Source organism: Biomphalaria glabrata, chromosome 12, assembly GCF_947242115.1.
Source record: "Biomphalaria glabrata chromosome 12, xgBioGlab47.1, whole genome shotgun sequence".
Classification (NCBI taxonomy): domain Eukaryota; kingdom Metazoa; phylum Mollusca; class Gastropoda; family Planorbidae; genus Biomphalaria; species Biomphalaria glabrata.
The window spans coordinates 23,069,992-23,086,713 of NC_074722.1; the positions used below are offsets into that span (position 1 = coordinate 23,069,992).

Genomic DNA, 16,722 nt, shown 5'->3' on the forward strand with positions numbered 1-16,722 from the left:
TTTAGGAGCACATGTCCTCACCATGACCGATATTAGATTTTGATAATTAAAAAAGAAATGTTTTTACTTTAAAAAAAAAATAAACCTAAAAATAGACTGGAAACCGGAAAAAAATTCTTATCTGCGATTGATCGATTCACAGACCTATATATATAGATTTTTATGTACGTAAATCTTTTTTAAGCTCTATGGGAAGTCGCCCCAATCAATCTTTTCTGTCTTAGAAAAGTAATGATCTTTAGTTTTCAAAGTTTAGAAATAATGCAAAATCATTTCTCGGAGTTTCTTTAGAATGGGCTATTAATCACAGAACTATATATTCGCGCTAATATATGAAATAATGACGTTTCCTGTTAGTTTCCATTGAGATATTTATTCAAAAATCCTAGATCAAAATAATTCATATATGTTATTTTAATCATCTTATGTACATTTAAATAGATAGATTACCTAGATCTTTCTAGGTTATGTATCTACAAATTGCAAAATAATAATTATGAGACGAGTGTACCATTATCTTCGATGTTCAATTACTGGATCTAGATCTAAAAATTAAATTATATGTTACATAGGGTAGGTTTGAAAAAAACTTTGCATCTTATAATTACTTTACAAAACAACGTCTTGTTTCAACTTTTTACAAATATTTCACGACATTTTTTGTAGTTGTTAAAAGATCTCCATGTCCAGTCTAGATACAATATCTCTATAAGTCTATGGTCAAAACAAATTCCAGATTGCGAACCAATCAATTCATCTCGAGCTAAACTAAGGCTTCGTTTAAATCAGTGATTCTTAAAGTGGTCTATATAGACCCCCAGGGGTCTACGAAGACTTCCAGGGGGTCTACGAAAGTAAAAAAATAAATTGGGGGTCTATGAGAGGTCCACGGGGGTCTACGATAATAGATTTCATTTAAAGCAGATCATTTTAATTTTTACATTCATTTAATGTAATTATTTTATACAGTAATATATGATTTTTATCTTGGTAAATCATTTAAATATATATCCTGCTAATCAAACCAAAGAATTGTCTCAATACTTATTTAAAAATTTTAATTTTGTCTACATGTAACAAATGTTTAACAAAAAGAAATGTACACTGTCCAGCGTTGATTATTTAAAACTGGGATTCATTCCTTCCTTGTCAAACAAGCGGTTGCCTAAGTGACTTTTTTAAAATAATGATACCAAACCAATGGCTAGAGGATCATCTGAGACAATGTCACCCTGACAAAATAGATAAAGATTTAAAAATTTTCTAGCACTCAAAGATAAAGTTAAGAATAGACCCACACAATCTCACTTCAACATCATATATATAGAGAGAGAAGATGTTGGTTTGTGAGCGTCTTCCAATATCTCTTTACTTATAGCAAAATACGGAAACATAGGTAAAACATTGATTTTACCAGCCGTTGTAGTTGTGAAAACTGTTTTACACACACCTACATCTGATATTATTAAAAGAATTTCTTTAAGCAAAAATACAGTTCAAGGGCACATCGGTGGCATGAGTTATCAAATTAAAAGCTTCTTATGTGATTCTTTGCAAAGGAAATATATACAGTTTGGGATCAGTTTGGGACCAGTGGCATCACAGGCTCTGATGGGGTGTAGCGCTGTGTGCTGTAAACTGCCTAGGGGTCGCCAGCTCCTTATTTTTGCTCAGGGTTGACCCACGACAGCTTTCCCATGTTTGGGAATAGTTGCAAGGCAGCAGATTTTTAAATTAAGTTTTCCTTCTGCTATGTGGCTAATGAGCTCTTCCTGCTTGAAGCCTACTGGCTAAGGCGCCAGTTACTCGCCTTCGCCCCTTCTCCTTTAGTGAAAACAGTTCGGCGGACACGTGAAAGATACACGAGAAACTCTTTGCGAAAACTTTTACAATGATACTTAAAACAAATTAAATAATATTTATTGTTTGAATGTCTTCTTCATAGAATGTATGAAACATGACATCCATAGGAACAGATGATAAGCCTGGGTAAAAAAACATTTCCAGTGTGTTTGATGATTCCAGCAATACATATTTAATTGGTTAAATTTGAATTTTATCAATAAAAATGAGTTATTATTTAATACTTTATATGCATTTAAATTGCATTTTCACTCTTCAAATCACTAAAATTAGAAATTAGTTTTAAAATAAATTGCAAAAAAAAAAAATGAATATAAGTTAAGAAAGGGGTCTACAAAAAAGCAGAAAACATGGCAAGGGGTCTACGAGACAAAAAAGTTTGGAAACCACTGGTTTAAATAGAAAATGGTGTCCAGTGTCCACAGACGCAGAATGAGGTCTGGGATTGTGTCTACTTTGACGATTTCCAGACGTCAAATAGTAGACTAAGGTTTTATATGTCTTTACGATCATGTTATTGTTGTGTGTGTTTCATTACTTGATAAAAAGTTATCTGACCTAGTGTGACGACAAGGTAAAACGACCAAAAGGAAACAAACAAATCAAATAAAAATAAAGACATGTCCTTTAAGATTACCAACTCAGTAGGATATCGTTAGAAACAAGATAACCTTTGGAGGTTATGACTTTTTTTTATGTTCACAGATACGCCAGCGTGTTTTAGATTTAGTGGCGCTATTTTTACGATGCAATGTGGGCTTCAATTTCAATATTTAAATTTCGTGTAGTTTATTGTCTTGTTCTCCTGTTGGGCCTTCAACTTCTCTAGAAGTATATACACCTATACTGTACTCTCCTGTTGGACCTTCAACTTCTCTAGAAGTATATACACCTATACTGTACTCTCCTGTTGGGCCTTCAACTTCTCTAGAAGTATGTACCTATACTGTACTCTCCTGTTGGGCCTTCAACTTCTCTAGAAGTATGTACCTATACTGTACTCTCCTGTTGGACCTTCAACTTCTCTAGAAGTATATACACCTATACTGTACTCTCCTGTTGGGCCTTCAACTTCTCTAGAAGTATACACACCTATACTGTACTCTCCTGTTGGACCTTCAACTTCTCTAGAAGTATGTACCTATACTGTACTCTCCTGTTGGGCCTTCAACTTCTCTAGAAGTATATACACCTATACTGTACTCTCCTGTTGGGCCTTCAACTTCTCTAGAAGTATGTACCTATACTGTACTCTCCTGTTGGGCCTTCAACTTCTCTAGAAGTATGTACACCTATACTGTACTCTCCTGTTGGACCTTCAACTTCTCTAGAAGTATGTACCTATACTGTACTCTCCTGTTGGACCTTCAACTTCTCTAGAAGTATATACACCTATACTGTACTCTCCTGTTGGGCCTTCAACTTCTCTAGAAGTATACACACCTATACTGTACTCTCCTGTTGGACCTTCAACTTCTCTAGAAGTATATACACCTATACTGTACTCTCCTGTTGGGCCTTCAACTTCTCTAGAAGTATGTACACCTATACTGTACTCTCCTGTTGGACCTTCAACTTCTCTAGAAGTATATACACCTATACTGTACTCTCCTGTTGGACCTTCAACTTCTCTAGAAGTATATACACCTATACTGTACTCTCCTGTTGGGCCTTCAACTTCTCTAGAAGTATGTACACCTATACTGTACTCTCCTGTTGGACCTTCAACTTCTCTAGAAGTATACACACCTATACTGTACTCTCCTGTTGGACCTTCAACTTCTCTAGAAGTATATACACCTATACTGTACTCTCCTGTTGGGCCTTCAACTTCTCTAGAAGTATGTACCTATACTGTACTCTCCTGTTGGGCCTTCAACTTCTCTAGAAGTATGTACACCTATACTGTACTCTCCTGTTGGACCTTCAACTTCTCTAGAAGTATACACACCTATACTGTACTCTCCTGTTGGGCCTTCAACTTCTCTAGAAGTATATACACCTATACTGTACTCTCCTGTTGGGCCTTCAACTTCTCTAGAAGTATATACACCTATACTGTACTCTCCTGTTGGGCCTTCAACTTCTCTAGAAGTATATACACCTATACTGTACTCTCCTGTTGGGCCTTCAACTTCTCTAGAAGTATATACACCTATACTGTACTCTCCTGTTGGGCCTTCAACTTCTCTAGAAGTATGTATACCTATACTGTACTCTCCTGTTGGGCCTTCAACTTCTCTAGAAGTATATACACCTATACTGTACTCTCCTGTTGGGCCTTCAACTTCTCTAGAAGTATATACACCTATACTGTACTCTCCTGTTGGGCCTTCAACTTCTCTAGAAGTATGTAGCCCTATACTGTACTCTCCTGTTGGGCCTTCAACTTCTCTAGAAGTATGTACACCTATACTGTACTCTCCTGTTGGGCCTTCAACTTCTCTAGAAGTATGTACACCTATACTGTACTCTCCTGTTGGGCCTTCAACTTCTCTAGAAGTATGTATACCTATACTGTACTCTCCTGTTGGGCCTTCAACTTCTCTAGAAGTATATACACCTATACTGTACTCTCCTGTTGGGCCTTCAACTTCTCTAGAAGTATGTACACCTATACTGTACTCTCCTGTTGGGCCTTCAACTTCTCTAGAAGTATGTACACCTATACTGTACTCTCCTGTTGGGCCTTCAACTTCTCTAGAAGTATGTACACCTATACTGTACTCTCCTGTTGGACCTTCAACTTCTCTAGAAGTATACACACCTATACTGTACTCTCCTGTTGGGCCTTCAACTTCTCTAGAAGTATGTACACCTATACTGTACTCTCCTGTTGGGCCTTCAACTTCTCTAGAAGTATGTACACCTATACTGTACTCTCCTGTTGGGCCTTCAACTTCTCTAGAAGTATGTACACCTATACTGTACTCTCCTGTTGGGCCTTCAACTTCTCTAGAAGTATGTACACCTATACTGTACTCTCCTGTTGGGCCTTCAACTTCTCTAGAAGTATGTACACCTATACTGTACTCTCCTGTTGGGCCTTCAACTTCTCTAGAAGTATGTACCTATACTGTACTCTCCTGTTGGGCCTTCAACTTCTCTAGAAGTATATACCTATACTGTACTCTCCTGTTGGGCCTTCAACTTCTCTAGAAGTATATACACCTATACGTTGGAGATTTACGACAAAAGTAAAAAAAAAAAAGATTGTTGTAATCTTGGTCAATTTTGTCTTTGTTGTTTATAAAATTATTTTTGGACATGATTCAGTTATGAATTAAATGTTGCTCTTTAAAAGGGATGTCTATAGAAAATGTTCTAAAAATTGTTTTTCACAATTTGAAACAGGCTACGACTGCGTTAGAGAAGATCATAATAATTACACTTCTGACCCAAAGTTTTGTTAAATCTAGAACTAGAGATAAAGTGAACATCTTCAAGGACGTGGCTCTAGCCTCTTGTTGACAGTTTTAGTTTCATCAGATACAATAACAAAACATGTTATCATTTTGATTCATACAATCTACAGCAACTACTGGCAGAATGTTATCTAAACATCCGCCAATGATAACAGTGATATTCACAAGACAACAATGGCAAAAAACAAAACAAGGTTACAAAGACAGACAGTTTGTGTGGGAACATAAACTCAAAATCGGCCCTCGAAGTGGTCCCCCCCCCCCCAGGCAGGTTTCAATATTTTCAGAAAGAATATCAGAATGAAATTGTATCAAAGGCAAATGACAGAGAAGAATGTAGAAAGAAGGTTGACAGATCTTGTGTGGTACCCCAACTGTCAAGCAGACAAAGTAGATGAAAGTGAATGTGAAGTTTGATGTGAACCTGGCCTAACTGATGTCTTATAATGAGTATCTAATTGATCTAATTGTTTTTTAAAGGGTCAATCTCTTGGTCAAAGCCTCAAAAAAAAAAATCATTTCCGTAAAAAAAAATACATTTCCTTTAGTTATGTGTTACATTGTAACCGCTGTCCTGCTAGTCAAGCGATAATATGAAAATCTACTTATTAATTGTTGTTTTAAATCATGTTCCACTTATATGCATACTAAATAGATTTTTTCTCTTAAAAAAAAGGTAAATATTTTTTGTAAATGTAGTAGTTAGTATGACAGTTCAGGGCCGCTAAAAATGATGTGGCTTTCATTTTTTTTTTTTTATTTTTCTTTTTTTTTTAACGACATTAAAAATTTATTTCTCACATTTTACTCAATTCTTGGATGTAAATAAAACTCTATTTTCCTTTAAAGATCTTAGACAAAGTCACATTTCCTTGGATCTAACACTCAGTTGCAACTCAAAGGTCAAATTTATTCAGAGAATAAACTCAAATTTACCATTTTGGTTGTGGTCCCACGAGAGTCAGTGTCCTCAAAGCAAGACGTTTGTGAAGGTTCCACTTCTCCACAGCAACAGCAACAATCAAGCTGGCCAAAAACAGCATCAGAGTGTCCTGAAATAGAAACAACATTAGAGAGTCATAAAATAGAAAAAGCATCAGTGTCATGAAATAGAATTTTTCTAGTGAGCAATATTCTACGGATACGATCTGAGAAAAAAACATCTTCATCTACCTAGTAATTAATTGACAACAGTGAAAGATTGTGCAGACTTGTCTCGCTTAAAGAGTCTATTTTTTCTTACCAAATATGACATGTTTTTGGAATTTTAATTCTATTAATTGCATTTATATTCAAGTTTGAAGAAGCTATTTGGGTCTGACAAATTCTACCATTACTAACATTCGGCAATGAACTAGAAACTGTATGTACCCAAAAATGGAACATATTTTAATAGTTTGCCACAAGCCTCTTAGTACTGAATAAAATGAAGACTAATAATTATTAATTTACAAAATAAAAAAGTTTAATATACATTTTCACACACCTGTGCACACACAAACACACACACATTCCCATACACTGACACATTCACAAATACATGGATCGCTAGAAATGCATTCAAAGTCTTACATCTAAACAGCTTCTAACTAGACTTTGCAATCACTGAACTAGAACTTTCAAATATTCCACAACGCCATCTTTACAAGACCCATGTCTCAATATACACCTGACGTAATAACCAAAAGAGAGACTCGCTCAATGATTATTTAGTTGACTTACAAACCTGGACATAGGTCATGCAGACTTCTTTGGCTGGCATCAAGCCAAATACCGGAAACATGAATACGGGCAGTAGTGACGTCATGGCTAGAGGAATGATTTCCGTGACCCAGAAAACTCCAATGACGATGACGCAGTACCCGCATTTTGCGATCTGGAAAAACACAACAGAACGAAAGTATCAGGTACTTGGCTACTATATAGACTCTAGACAGGTACTTAGCTACTATATAGACTATAGACAGATACTTAGCTACTATATAGACTATAGACAGATACTTAGCTACTATATAGACTATAGACAGATACTTAGCTACTATATAGACTATAGACAGATACTTAGCTACTATATAGACTATAGACAGATACTTAGCTACTATATAGACTACAGACAGGTACTTAGCTACTATATAGACTATAGACAGGAACTTAGCTACTATATAGACTATAGACAGGAACTTAGCTACTATATAGACTATAGACAGGTACTTAGCTACTATATAGACACTAGACAGGTACTTAGCTACTATATAGACTATAGACAGGTACTTAGCTACTATATAGACTATAGACAGATACTTAGCTACTATATAGACTATAGACAGATACTTAGCTACTATATAGACTATAGACAGATACTTAGCTACTATATAGACTATAGACAGGTACTTAGCTACTATATAGACTATAGACAGGAACTTAGCTACTATATAGACTATAGACAGGAACTTAGCTACTTATTAGACTATAGACAGGTACTTAGCTACTATATAGACTATAGACAGGTACTTAGCTACTATATAGACTCTAGACAGGTACTTAGCTACTATATAGACGCCAGACAGGTACTTAGCTACTATATAGACTCTAGACATGTAAATATGACCATTTATAGCTAAAAAACGTAACAATTTCATATTGAATTCTATAATTTGTTTGTAAGCTGAGATAGCATCATTGACTCAATTCAAGTGATAAAATTATTTCAACCACTAAAGAGCCCTCATGGTTTGATTCCGAGTCGTGGTAGATCTACATGTACCTGGACCGTAACTTAAATCAAAACAATGGACGCTATTGTATGAAACGCTCCATCAGTAAATAAAAACATAATAACTTAAGTAAAGTCTTCTGTTGTTATTATGTTGAGTGTCCTGCTTAAAGGTCTGTACAATAATTGTTCATTGACGACCAATTAAACATACAAAAAAATCCCTTTTATCGAGTGATAATGAACTTATTTGCATACAGACGTGAGACATAGCAATGAAATAGAAATGAAATAGAAATGAAATAGAAATGAAATAGAAATGAAATAGAAATGAAATAGAAATGAAATAGCAATGGAATAGAAATGGAATAGAAATGTTTCTTTGATTTAATGCTTTCTGTTTCAATGAGAGGCGAAACGTTTAGAGATTTTGAAAGTGAGTTCGTGAAATTCAATTTATTTTATTTATGAATATAGAAGGGGCTTGGTGGCTGAGTGGTTAAGCACTTGCCTTTCTAACCGAGGGTCCGAGGGTGATGACTGGGATTTTTTATTTCGGGTTCTATAGGGCGCCTTTGAGTCCACCCAGCCCTTACATTAATTGGTTGGTCGTGTGCTGGCCACGTCACACCCTCGTTAATTTTGGATCACAGAAACACGAGCTTTACATACAGATCGCAAGGTCTAAAAGGGGAAATATATATTATTATTTTTATTATAATATATATATATATTCAGTGCTTTGTTGTAAAATAAATAGGTACCAGTACTCAGTAATGGATTGCCTAACTTTTAACTACCAATAAATTAATAATAAACGTTAAAATATAAGAAAAGTAATATTTTTTTCACCACAATGAATGAGGTGTGCGTACCGTCACAAATAAGCCCTATATATAAATAAATATATATAATATTAAGTATTATAACTTGGTAATCACAATGTGCAAACATTGGCATACTTTTGAACTGAAGGCTTATATAACTCTAAGCGTAAATATATCTTGAACACAAACTCAAATGTCACCGTATCAGAGAACGCCCTGGTATTTGCACTAATCTAATCGCACACTGTTAAAGGAAAGTTGAATATAGAAACAAGGCTGGCATTGACCTGAGCTCTCCTGATAAAGACTTACCTTCACGTAAATAAGTCAATGTTTGGAGCTGTACTTTAGGAGAAATCGAATTCCTGTTTTTCTCGTAATATTGACTTAATTTTTTTTCTCTGCAGAGAATTTAAGATCTGTAATGCGAATTTTTAAAAAATGCGATCCCCTGGTGAGTTAATAAATAAACAGGCTACGTCCGAATTTTAAATTTAAATAACTTTCTTCACTATAATTTGAATCAAAGATCATGCGGTGAATACTCTACCTTCTATTCTTGTCGTTGAAGTGTTTATATTGTGTTGGTATAAAACTAATTGATTTGCAATCTCAGCAGCTTTAAAATAACTTTTTTTATTTGTACAAATGTCGTAAATGTTAAACTCATGCGCAGACCTTGATGTGTTTTGTCTTGAGGATGTAACAGAAATCGACAGCCAAACAGGAGAAATAACATGTAGGTATCAGGTAAAGGTAAAAAAAAATCATATACACACAAAATTGTAACACATACACACATTTTTTGCCAAACGCATGCACAATTTTCTTTATTTTACAAGCTTTTTGCATATGAAATATACTTGCATAATAGAAACATATGAGGTAATTATCAAGATGCTAATTAACATAGATATGTAGATGAATACAACATTACACATCATGACATTTATCTATGTCTCTAAAATTCAACATGATGAAAAAGACATATAGACTAGATGTGTAAAGCATTGACCAGTATATAATTGACACTTATATATTGACGAAAATAGCCTTGATTTATAAATATGAATTATTGTTAAATGTAACATATACACCAGTATATTCAATAATAGAATATAAAAATGTATATAATTGTCTAATATATCCTAGACACAGTTACGCATAACCCACTTACCCACATTTAAAAGACATAAATATGTATATTATTAAACACTATATCCTAAACAATGCTATTTATAAATCAACACGTGTAGCCAGTATGGCCTCTACACTGTCCTCTATAAGCTACTTACCGGTCCGGGAAACATAAGAGGCAGCGGAGAAGCTAGAAGTGGCACCAAGAGAGACAACCAGAAGGTGTGGGACTGCCAGAAACTCCGTAGCCAAGTTTTAAACGCCATGGTCAGAAATATTTCCAAGAGTTAGCTCCCACTTAGTGCTCAATCAACTTGTTCCTTTTAATCCAGTAGACTTTGAAGTCACGTCTGCAAACTCTTAAGTCTATTTATAGAAACGAAAAAAGAGATGCGTTCATATTAATAGGCGAGATCAAACTGTCCCAATACAATGACCACAGTGACGTCAATAAGACGTGATATCTACACACGTTTTGATATTTAAAACAAAGACATGCAGGTACAATGAAACGTAGCACTGCATTGCTTCAAATCGTTTCTAGTTTCTGTAGTCCTGTTATCAGTTCAAAGTTACTATCATTCAACTCAAGATCTCATAAAAGAAGCCAAAAAGAAAGTCGAATGAGGTCAAGGCTAAGAGTCACAGGTAGTGACATATGGCAGGACTAAGAAAGGAAAGAAAAGAGGAAGAAACAAAGCCACAGTCAGCAGAGAGGAATAAGATACAGAAGCAAGTATGAAATAAAGTCGAAAGAATGTGTTTTTAAGATTGGAGAGTACCTGCTGGACAAGAAAGTTCAGAAGAGAAAGAATCGACTCGCTGGAGAAATAAAAAGAACGTGGACAAAAACTGTGCACTAATGGGAGTGAAAGACAGAGGGTTGTATAAAGAGGAATAGAATGAGGATGATAAAGATGAGAGTGAAAGAAGAGAGAGTGAAGAAAGAAAGACATCCAAATATTTCATTGTCTTCTTTCATTTTGTTTGTTCCAGTTTTACATTCTAGAAATATGTCCATACATAAAATAAAAGCAATAAATGTGTAGCCTACTGCTAGAATGTGCTAGTAAAGGTTGCTAGTTAAATGTGCTTAAATGTGCTAGTTTAATGTTCTGAAAATATGCTAGTTGAATGTGCTAAATTATGCTAGTTGAATGTGCTAAAAATGTGCTAGCAAAGATTGATAGTTAAATGTGCTAGATAATAGTTTTTAAAAGGTGCTAGTTCAATGTGCTAAATAGTAAAATGTTTTAACTTATTTAAAAAAAAACGTAAATTCCCCAAATTTGAAGCAAAACTAAAGCGTCAGAAGAAGATAAAAAGAGGCGGGGATGTGAAATGGAGCAACTTGAAACAGTACAAAGAGTATAACTGTATTCTTGGAAAGTGTAAACATGAATTCACTTAAACACCCTCATTTATATCTAACGAAAAAAAAACCCATCTCAACTTAAACACGAGATACTCTACAGATATTTAAACAAAAAAATAAACAAAGTGTTCTTTGTGAGTTAGAAAAAGAAATTCTACCTTTTTTCAAGAAACACTTTTTCCATGGTCTGTTTTTATCTCACAGCTTCTAGTTCAGGATTCTATTTCAAGTGTTGCCGATATTTTTTAGATGAACATGAACCTTGGTACCTTGGTACAGTAAACTGGGATCGTTTCTATTTCCCCCTTTAAGGGCTTCGAGTTCTCAACTGACATATTTCTAAAGGTTTATAACATCATAAATGTATTGCTTTGTAATCCTAACGCCATAGTTTACGATACATGTGACTGCAGGAAGTAGGTCCTCCACATGTACAAGAACATAAAGACTTGAAGAAGTAAAAACAAGTATATTGTGTTTGGTCTAGGATCTAGAGTCTAGACTATTTATATGTCAGTTGTTGTAATAATAATACTAGTCTCTCTGCAGCATTAAAAATCTCGAGTGAAGAATTTTTTTTTTTGCAACTTCTTATGTGACTAAAGAGGCGAGACCAATCTTTGATACACATCAACTGTCACAATAACTGTCACTTTGTCATCAACAGACGCTAAAGCATTTTTCGCTTTCTTCCTTTCCACCATATTTTGAGGATACGCCTTAATAAATTATTAAATTAAATAGCTTTTATAAAACGCTACTTTCATGCCTATAGCATGCTTAGAGCGCTTTGGTCCAATCTCATTTGTGGATCAATGGGATATCTGGGAGAAGGTTTTCCGTGCTGCTCTTAGGCGCTCAGTAAACAACTCTGCCCGAGTCGGTGTCGAACCTTCATAGGTAGCCAAGCCAAGCCAAGCCAAGCCAAGCCAAGCCAAGTTCAAACGTACTTAGCCTCTCGACCACGCATCCCACATACTGTCTTTTTCTAAAGACAATACCTCATTTATACAACGTATAGAGCGATTGTTTTTATCTAAATAACTCATGAATGTTAGATTAAAAACAATGGAAACTGTTTTACCCCGCCCCCTCTCCTCCAGAAGAAGAACCCTGGTTAAGTGAAGGTATAGATCAACTAGGCGTTATAATATTACAATGATAGGTTTTCAGATTTTAAAGACTTAGAATACGATGCGCAAAACTTTCCTGAACATTAATTTGTTGAACTCAATAATGCCTTTGATTCGGAAATTCCCGAACACGATAGTCCTTTCAAGAACACGAAAGTCCTTACAAAACCGATGCTGGATCTAGATCTAGGCCTACTTCTATAGCCAACTCTAAATGTATTTCTTTTTTTACTTTAAAAAATTATAACGTTCAACGAGTTAATAATTCGAACTTTACTTCTCTTTTTGTTTACTTATACATCAACTATAAATTCCTGGGAAAAATCGTTAGAGCTGTTTTTGATATCCGCGTACAAGGTTTCCATAAAGTTCTGATCTGACGAGAGGTATTGTAATTAAAATAATCTTTTTCGTAAAAACAGATAGAAATTACTGTAAACAATAAAAAAATATACCTTCCTGACTTGATTGTTCTTAAATACGTATATATTGATAAATGATACAATATAAATGATGCATACATATTGTACATAAAATGAAAACCACAGGGACCATGTTCTAGAAGAGAGTAAGTAGTGAATTAATTGGATTTTAATTCCAATTCCAACAACGCCTAACAATAAAACACTGCCAATAGGACTTAGCCTCTAGACCATCGGAATGTCCAAAATATTTTTCTGGCCCAGAGTCATTCATCCGTATGTAAATTACCACCCCAGTGGTCAATGGTCACATGCCACAGCCTCGGTCAACACAATCCCTTATTTTGTCGCATTAAATTCACTTCTTTCACTCATTTAAAAACTGTGTCCCTGGTTCTGCTTTTCATTTATGTTCAATATGTATGTTTCATTCATTCGTTTCAGTACCTAGCTTCACATTGACATGTATATATAGATCAAACATTTTAATGAAATATATTACCAATCATTAACTTCTACTTGCCCTGATACATCATTTTCAATCTTAAAATCTGATTACGTCTTTACGTTTACCAAACAAGCTAGTAAGTTGTTGACATTTAGCATTCATAAACAGGAAACTAACACAAAAAGGAGCATTGACAAGTATAACATAAAAAATACTTTAAAAACAACAACGAAGAAAAAAGGGCAATGCTTATACAAAGTGTCATTGTATCAATACGTTTGGATCGGTCATGTCATTCAATTTGTAATAGATCTAGATCAGTGTTTCCCAATTTTTTTCCTTAACGGATTACTTCGCACATTCTGAGTATTTAGCGGAAAACTGTTTATTTGTTTTAGACAGATTAATTCACGTGGTGGCCTACTAGTAATTATTCTAGTAGTTTGTGGACACACCTATTCAAGCCTCGCGGAATACAAGGGCTCTACGGAACAGTGTATGGGAAACACTGATCTAGACCAACAACAATAAATCTGTGGGATCATAACAGATTATGACGCTGTGAACCTATGACTTATCTGGACCTGTTGAGAAAATGGGGGAGGGGGGGGGGAAGAAAGAAAAGAATATCTGGGTGGATTTGACCGTAATTGTTTTTTTTAAAGCGGGGGAGGAGGAGACAGCTGAATTCTAACACGTGGCTCAGGCAGACGTGCTAAAGACTCGGCTAGTAAGGTACTTGTATAGTTATATAGTGTTTGTTTCTATTTAGAGTGGTGACCTATAAAGGGGACTAATTCAGTTTATACTGCCTTATACCACCACTTAAGTCAAGTACAGTTTCTTTCTCTTGTTCGATATACTAAGCAAAATATTTAATAACCAATAGTTAATTAACTAATTGTTTTTTTTTTAATTTATCCATGTGTTTTCAGGTAAAAGAAATAATTGTGCAAAATTTCAGCTTGATTCGAGATTGAGTGTCGGAGAAATAACGTGTACAAACATTTTGCCAGACAGAGTGAGTTGATAGAAGCTTTGTCAAAAGAGAACTGTCCTAATGTTACTTACAATACCTCGTGCCATTCTATGTATTTGAAACAGTCATTTTCGTGTCCCTTACTTCCATTGTCTCATTAATCCCTTTCAAAATAAATGTAACACAAATAGGATAAAGGATCCGACAAGAAATTTCGGGAAATCTCTAACATGTATTGACGACCACACAGTTCAACCACACCATCCTTGGTTAGGCACATTACAATTCAATGTCTGCCTTCCTCCTCCTCCTAGATGGACACTTAACTCACGGCCACAACGGACTTAAAAAATCTTAATTCATTCCTTGTTAAGCTCGTCCCTTCTGATATGTATCGTCACACTTGGTTGAGCAACTTAAATTATGCAACAAGTATCCCAATGAAATCTATCTATGATGGCTCTCTCTTCTACTCCAATGAGTAAGACGCAACACTTAGAAACTACCAGAGAATAGCAACACCACGAAACAAGACAGAATACAAAGAGATTTGAAAGACTCGACCTTCCCTTCGATACAAGTTTATTAATAAACAGCCATCTATCTGTTATTTACCAAGTTGGTTTCAGTCATTATACGACACAAGAGGACTACAATTACATATCACTAGCAGTCACAGATTCCATCATCCCTGGGCGTGGTTATACTGCATTAAACAAAAGGCGGAAGTGATGTCGAAACGAGTTCGTGTTGGAAAGTTCGAGTTAACTAAAATTAATTGTGTGGTGAGTATGCCGATCGGTCATTATTATTACTAAGAGAATATCAGAAATACAAGGTTTATGGGCCATCAGACAGTTTTTTTTTTATTTTCCATTTTGTAGGAGAGCTACCTTGAAAAAAGTCAAGTAGGGAATCTGCGCCCTAGGCGCCTTTATTCCCTTGATCGTTAAAAAGGCTTTAATCTATCGAACGGGAGCTCTTCACCCCGAGTCCTGTCTGAGGGCTCCCAGCAGTGACGGCAGTGGACGGAGTAAGAGGACCGTACCGCGTACAGAGCGCGCCGCGCTTCGTTCCTGGTCCCACTATGTGACCGAGGGCAGCGCTAACCATGGGGAGTTTGACTTATATTCCTTTACTGTAACCGCCACTGTTCCGACTCTTTTAGATTATGGCCTCTGGGCAAGTTTGTCCATTTCGACACCAAGTAAGTTCCCCTTTCAGATCTGAGATCTATAGGGCAGATAATGTAAAGGTTATATGTTTCTGTGGCCCACCCAAAGTGAGTTAAAAAAAAGGCCATACCCAAGGTAGGCGAGAATGAGCTTTGTTCCATTTCCGTTCTTAGCCTATCTAGGTCAACTACTAGACGTTTCCACGGAGGCGCCACGCTGAGGCGACGGGCTCTGAATCCTCCCTAACAGAGCTGCCAGAGATGACGGTCAAGGTTACTGCGTGTGTCAGTTGTTAAAGTAAACTAAAAATTGCAGTCTAAATTCTGAAGATTACGTAGACGATTTAGTCTGATCAAACGGAGACGTATATTTAGCTTCGCATGGACACCACTGCTGATCGTAACGTACTTGTATTGCTGACCATTGTTGGCCTCCTCTGGCGTAGCAACTATGGCTCATCTTTTTCTTGTGATTATGGAACCCTATTACCGCTGGTTAGGGTGGCTTTCCCTTTGGTTGTAGAGAAGCCAGACATTTTTCGTTTGGCATGCTTTTTTCCAGAGTTGAGGCCCATGTTTTTTCACTGTCCATAGTTTTCTTGGTCACCATCCCTCTCCACATGGTGCTATGTCTTTGTATTGAGTATTGACTATTGAGTCTTACTTACTTGAACCTTAAACTAAGATCCTCCAACGACGTTCGATGCATTGGCCGTCAAGCTGTTTCCACAAAGATCTGTCGATGGAAATATCAGTATTGAGTCAGTATCATGTAATTCACTGCTTTGAGGTTCCATGATTACATCCACATAACGCACGTGGGGACGACCAGTTTTTCTTGACCTCAATTCTATCGGAGCTTCCGTTTTTCCCCAAACTCTTGGTCTGAGTCTATCGGGGACCATATTGAGGCGACAACGACAGTTTTTTTCGCGGCTAAATGATAGTCTAGGCAGCCGCTGTAGGCAGTTTAGCATTGGGAAAGTGTCCATATATCAAATCATATGAACGAGAACGACTATTCAGGAGATTCCTTGTCATCAACAGTTGACTTGACAGTTCTGGGTCGTAGTTATATTTTTTAAATGAGGTGTAACTGTCTATTGAAGGGAAGCAATGTTGAAAAGACTTTACAGAAACACAGCAAAGATAGAAACGAGAGAAGTTGACCCATTGGCCTGACAGCGAGACTGACCACAAGGAGAAAGTTAATTGTTTGTTGATTC

General features: G+C 36.0%; 1 protein-coding gene across 2 annotated transcripts in view; it reads right to left on the reverse strand.

Moving 5' to 3' along the window:
- The window catches only part of LOC106053549 (Na(+)/citrate cotransporter-like), a 51,679-nt gene that overhangs the window by 18,590 nt on the left and 16,367 nt on the right, over positions 1-16,722 (reverse strand). Inside the window, exons 1-4 of one of the 2 annotated variants that reach the window (XM_056005549.1) lie at positions 11,499-11,803; positions 10,124-10,331; positions 7,015-7,164; positions 6,225-6,340 (exon numbers count right to left, since the gene is read on the reverse strand). In XM_056005549.1, coding sequence (XP_055861524.1) covers positions 6,225-6,340; positions 7,015-7,164; positions 10,124-10,231 — 374 coding nt within the window. In that variant the 5' untranslated portion in view covers positions 10,232-10,331; positions 11,499-11,803. Of the gene's footprint in view, positions 1-6,224; positions 6,341-7,014; positions 7,165-10,123; positions 10,332-11,498; positions 11,804-16,722 lie in introns of those variants that run through there. The other variant, XM_056005550.1, reaches the window with a different exon arrangement.